At 39.8% G+C, this 6,349-nt stretch overlaps 1 protein-coding gene across 1 annotated transcript in view; it reads left to right on the plus strand.

Moving 5' to 3' along the window:
* Nucleotides 1-6,349, plus strand: part of zmp:0000001114 (suppressor of tumorigenicity 14 protein homolog) — a gene marked incomplete at its 5' end in the record, with an annotated part of 18,755 nt that overhangs the window by 1,205 nt on the left and 11,201 nt on the right. The window contains 2 exon segments of the mRNA XM_035672207.1: nucleotides 4,735-4,882; nucleotides 5,537-5,697. Coding sequence (XP_035528100.1) covers nucleotides 4,735-4,882; nucleotides 5,537-5,697 — 309 coding nt within the window.

A 6,349-nucleotide genomic window follows, 5' to 3' on the forward strand; every position in this document is an offset into this window, starting at 1 on the left:
AAACATGCGATGACAAAAATGAAAACCAGCGAAGAAATGGCTAGAGTTGCCAAGTTCCCCTTTAAATTGGGGTTCCTTTATAGAGAAAATATATTTTTTTTTTTATAATGACCATTCATCTCGGAGCTGTTGGGCTGATATCGGTCCCCCCATGCAGAAAGTGGGATAGAGGCCTAAACCTCAGTCAGACCTGTGAGTCCAGAGTGTACATTCAGTACTAATGGTTAAATTGGATTGAATGTGCTTCACCTACATTTACTTACCTATATTAACTGTAAGGTTCCTCAAACTGAGGGACTGTGTAGTTTCAGTTGGGTGACTCATGTTCAGTTTTCTCAGAGCCACTCTGTGTGTTTCTAAGAATCTGCATGGGCCCTCATTTCATTGTATTCTAACACAAAGGTGTGGTGTTAGCATCAGTAGCACAGCTGCCAGCAGTCACATTCACATCTTTAACACCCCAATTCCCACTGGCTGTAGTTGTTGAATGCATCAACAATAACTACAGTGTATTTCTGTGCGAAACACTGATTGAATAGCAAATGTCAGGAGTGTAATGGTGTATAATTGTTTTTAGGCAATAAAGGCCATAAACAAGTTCCCACGGTGATTTTAGATCAGACAGCCTGTTTTAAAATCATAATAAACCATTGCTGTTTAATATTTAAGGCTTTTGTTTAAAATGATAATAGGATGCAAAAACTGCCGAAAGCTTATTTAGCCTAACCTATAGGTCGAATTCTCCTGGAGCATGAATACATTATGTAAATATCTATCATACAGTTCTTGTTACTACATAATTCAGTCTTGTTTGAGATGAATGAAATGCTAGTAGAGGATGTGGGCAGAAAATAGTGTCAGGTGGCCAAAGGTGAACTTCACTCAGCAAAAGGACTCATTAATGGTTAGAAGACTTTGGTCAGTGCTGCTGAAATTCACCAGCTCTCTAGCACCTTTATTTGACAGCTTCATGAAAACGGTCCTAACCCCTGGGGAAATACACACTGTAGTGTACCAGAGTGTGTTCTGCTAGTAAGAATGTGAGCAAACAGCAACAGGATTCAGGCAAAATAAACAGTTTCTTTCTAAATATAGTGTGACATTAACAAGGACTTAAAAACAGCAGCTTGTTATCAAAGTATCCATGTCCCAGCTCAAAGATGACACACACACACACACACACACACGCACACACATCATATCTGTAAGGTAAGTCGAGAGGTTAAAGTATGTCATCTTGATTTGAATGTCTCTTTTTAGGAGGTTTCAAATTAATTTTCAGCTGCACAATATGCTTGAACTAAGCTGAAAGGCTTTTGCATTTTTTTCTGTGGTATGCTGTGATAAAGTACCTGACCTAACTAACTCAAAACCTCAATTACAGATGTACTGTACATACACTAGGACAGAACAGGATAAGGATGGGTATGTTATAAATATTTTTTGATTCACACTGAAAAGAAAACTTAACTAAACAGCCACTAGACCACTTACCGACGATGTCATGCCACAGCTCTGCCTTTTTGATTCTGAAACATGACAGAGATAAGCAGCATGAGTGAAACTGTTGGTAAATGAACGTTTCTTCCTTTGTTAATATTTGATCACTCACAGACAATGAGGTCAGTTACTGAAACTGGATCCAATGGGAATACTATGATTAATGTAGCTAGCTTGTTCTCTGCTTATGTGGTGACTCAGTGGTGCAAGTAAATAATTCTTCAGGCAAGGCCATACTGCTTTTGTATTGCATTTCAGGCCCAATTTCAACTGCAGCCATGTTGAGACTGAGCAACAGAGGTGAAGTGAATGTGTTGTTATTGTCAAGTATTTTAATATTGACTCCACTGAATGATACATACAACTCAACAGCTGACAAAAAGGAGGATAAGTTCAATCTTTAATAACTTTGTTCAGTTATATTCAGTTCCACACAGCCTTTGTTTGCCCTTTTATCAGGGCTTTACAGTGAGGTAGTAGTATGCCAGGAGGCTGGTAGCACCACTCCTCCACACACACAGCCACTTGGCTGATGCTGCAGTATAAGAAACGGCTAAATGTCTGCTTAGGGCTACTGTCAGGTAGGAGATGTGTGTAGGTGTTTGTTCACCAAAAGTAAATATGAGGCCACTAAAGCCTAAATTACATTGATTGTCTGTCGTATTTAATTGGCCCTTTTTGGTTGCAGGCTCTGGGCTGGTTGGTTTGGATAAGATCAGTGGTAGTGTGTGTGGAGAAGGCAAATGAGAGCGTTTTTAAAGGGGAACTTCAAAGATTTTACACATCAGAGTCTGTTTACAGGTCTTGGGGAGTTTTTCTGCATATGTGAAAAAAAGTTGTATAAAGCCTTTTTGTGGCTCCTGAGGGAGCTGAGTGAAATCTGATACATTGCCTGAAGTGATGTTGCTTGAGGCAACGTCAGTTGGGGCTACAAGTTTTGAAATGACAAAAAAAATCTGGGGTGTGGGGTTTACCAGGCAAATACATTAGCCACTACTAGCATAACACACCCAAATCTGTTAGTGACAGAGTTGCATTGTGGGTAATGTAGGCACCAGGCCTTGACAAGAAAGAAGAAACTAAATGATTTCTCTGGTTCTACTGAATCAGTCAATTTTTTTTAACTGTCCATCACAAGTTTGATGCCGTTATGGGCGTGCAATGCTAAGTGGGTGGAGTATTCTTTAAAGCTCTACCCCAGAGCTGACTGTTTGGCCACTGATAGGTTGTGCTGTGTGTCACTGTGAAACTATAACACTGCACCAGGTACAGCTCTATACACTGTGGAACCACAAATGCATTGTAAAACTAAGTTAAATGGAAAACAAGATAGCACAGAAGCTGGTCTACATGTACATATATAAATGTTTGGGCTGCAGTTGTTACTGTACGTGCATCCATATTTTTTAAACTGATACAAAATAGGTCTATAGTCAACTAGAAAGAACATTTGGGGTTACTGAATTATCGCTGCTGTTGCTTCTGCCCTTCAGTGAGGGCAGGACCTGACTGACTTGTTGTTAAAAAGGGCCAGTGTTTAAATACCATAGTAGCAGATCTGCTTGAAGGTGACCTGCTATTTGTTTCTTAAACCACACCTCGTAGCAGTTTTAACTTGTTTCGTACTTGTCAAACTAGTTAGACCACTTGCGTAGAAGTACTCTGTAGCAACCAACTGCAGAATCATCTCTCACTCTGTATTTTTATCAGCAATCTTGAGGTGACCAAACCTGAAGCCTGATTTGGAGAGACTGTCTTCTCAAACATCAACCTGTTTGCATGTTTTTTTCAGGGCTGAAAGACAGGCCGCTCTACTTCCCGTTTAATAATGACTTAGCACACTGAGCTGGTATTTTAAAAAAAAACAAACACTACACATGGTTCAAAAAGGGTATAGTATTTCTTTCTAGGAGTGAAGAATGGGATATGATGAAGAGCGTGTAATGGTTTTATTAGGCTGTGATCAGGGTGACTGAGACCCTGTAGCACTTGCTGACCCCATCTCTAATGATTCCCCTCATTCTGGCCCATGATTGCTGTTAGAGATTCCAATTAGAAAGCATGTGTGGAAGCCAGAGCCGTGTAAGAATAGGCCTTAATTGCTGTGAGTTATCATCTAGACTCATGTAATTGAGCCCCCATCTTAAGGGGCAGCACATCTGACAAATTGATTTAATACCAAAGTGATTCTCCATCCCTAATGGCACTCAGGCTTCTTCACTCATGGGCTACAGGCACTGAATTCATTGTGTGTTGATTACTAACCGGCCTGAAACCTTTCTTTCAGTCCGCCCACTTAAGAGAGCTGAAAAACAGACACGCATACAGTATCAACAGACACACACAGCCTAAAGCATTGTGCCCATAATCTCTACATGGCATCCCTCAGTTATTATGCAATCTCTGAGTGCATGTGTGTATACATGAAGGTATTAGCTCTGTCACATTTACTTTAACAGGTTTTGCCAGTTTTGCAAATGTGCAGTATGCATTCTGCCTGTTTGAACTTGTCATTCTTTGAGAGTAGTTCAAGGCACTGCACATTGCATGTTCTTTTCAATATTGTGTCAGACAGATATTCAGAAGCAAACATTTTCTTGTTTGTTTTATGCTCTCTTGCAAATAATCTGTTCCTTGAGTACAGATTTCCACATTTCTGTCTTCCTCAATTACAGTGAGCCTGTAAATAGCAAGAGGTCAAAGATGTTTCCCTACTAAAAATTTTGTGTAGATGTGGATCAAATTCTCAGTACGATGGACAGTGATGCATTTATCATTTCTTTAATGGGAGTCGTGTGTTCAAGTTGTCGTTTCTCTAATTCCAGTGATAGAAAATCTCATGTCTGTCGCATTCCAAAGTTCTATATAAATACTCAGTCAGATCTGATTATAAAGAAGACAACTACATGTGGCTGACGTCATTTAACAATCAATTAAACAAATCTCTTTTACATATAACCAAACAAGTCCTTTGGAGATTTCCAACTAACTACCCTGTATTATTCTCCTTATTCTACATGGACTGAGGAGAAAATGTGTTTTGTTCAGTCAAAAAATGTTGTATGTAAAATGTATTTTAAGGTGTTTGCTACTGTAATTGATCTTAGATGTAACACACTGCAGGAATACACGTCTGCCATTGTTCACAGTGTAATTAAAGTGAATGTTATCTTATACAGAACATGGTATTCTTGCTGTATGTTTGATGACTATGTTTTGCCTTTTCTGCATCAGGGCCATAATGGCCGTCATGAGCGGATCGACTTCCTCAACAGCAAAGAGAAGGCACCATCAAAGCGGAAGACCGGCATTGTGATAGGGGCTCTAGTGGCGTTTCTCATCGTCGCAGCTGTTGCAGCGTTCCTCATTTGGCTGTTTGTCTGTGAGTATAGTTGAAAGCTTTCCTCTACTATATCATCCATGGTAGAGGCTTAAAGTGTGGTACTATGGTTTTATATGTTTGGGTAAATTAAAGCTAAAGAAAGTAGATGCTGAGATGTTGGACATTCTCTGGACATTTTTGTACATAAATCAAAGTTGCTCTTGATACAATTTAATGAGAAATTGTGGGTATTTACATTCTAAACATCAGTTACAGCCACAACGGGCATAACATCAGAAAGTGGATAATTTCCACTTGATGTTAAGGCACAACTCTTTGATATAAGAGTGTAAGAGTGGCTTGTTTGGACTTTGTAATTTCCCATTAGTGTTAGCCTATTTGACAGCTCCAACTTTCCCCTTTTAATAATGCAAAGGAGAAAAATGTCACGGAGCCCATGGCACAGCTTCCTTGTCATTTACACATACATCTGATAAAAAGGCCTCTGAAGTCTTGATAAACAGCCTCTTGATTCAACTGGCTGTTTTAATTGCTCTGAGAGCAAAACTGTCTTCTCAGGATTAGATCACACTGTACAACTTTAAAATAGTGCTTCAAGGCCTGTTTAAAACCCAAGCCTCCTCTTTCATCAAAGGCAGCCTATCTTATAGCATTTTGTTGATCAAACACTCTCATCTGCCTCTCTCCTTCAAGTTAAAGATGCTGATTCAAAAGCCACCCTTAGTAAGCAGCTCAAGCCATCAACACGGGTCTTCAGCGGGCATATGAAGTTGGCTGGTTCATCTTATGACCAGAATCTGGAGGATACCACAAGCAATGAATTTAAGGATTTGTCAGACAACCTGGAGGCAATTGTGAGTTTCACATCCTAAGAAAATGAAATGATTTTTCTAGTTTTGTTCTTTTTCTATGATCTCTCTTTCTATCATTATTGTGAACTATTTTGAGCAGAGTATTATGTTCAGTTCCCTCCTCTCACTGAGGATTAGTTGTGGATGTTGTTTTGCATCGTGGAAATGCTTCTTTTTTTTAAAATGCCCCTCCCAATACACAGTAACTGCTGAAGGCACAATTGCGGGGGCGGAATAAAATGCTGTACATTCCCTTAGTAATTCCCTCAACAGCATCTCCTATTATTGGAGTCAGTGGAGATGTTTGTAGTACCACTTAGCAGCGTGTTGATAGCAAAAAAAACCTCGCTCAAACCCCATCAAGCCGACACTTTCTCATGAAAAGCTACAGAAGAGAGGGTGTTAGGCAAGGATTACAGTGGAAGTGGTTGACTGGAATATTAGATGACTAGCTGATTTTGGGGGGGGGGGGCTTTATAATGTACTAGGTTTGCAGTTGCATACAACAAAAAAGACTGCTTTTGAGGAAAAGATCTAGGTTCCTGTTTACACGCCAGATAAAACTGAATATTTTATGTCCGCCATGTCTCCTAGATGGGTTTAGTACAGTGGTGGTTCTCGTGCCCCCCTTCAGATGCACAAGTTCACGCCCCAC

This window comes from Morone saxatilis, unplaced genomic scaffold, assembly GCF_004916995.1.
Source record: "Morone saxatilis isolate NCDOM2014 unplaced genomic scaffold, NCSU_SB_2.0 Contig24, whole genome shotgun sequence".
Lineage (NCBI taxonomy): Eukaryota > Metazoa > Chordata > Actinopteri > Moronidae > Morone > Morone saxatilis.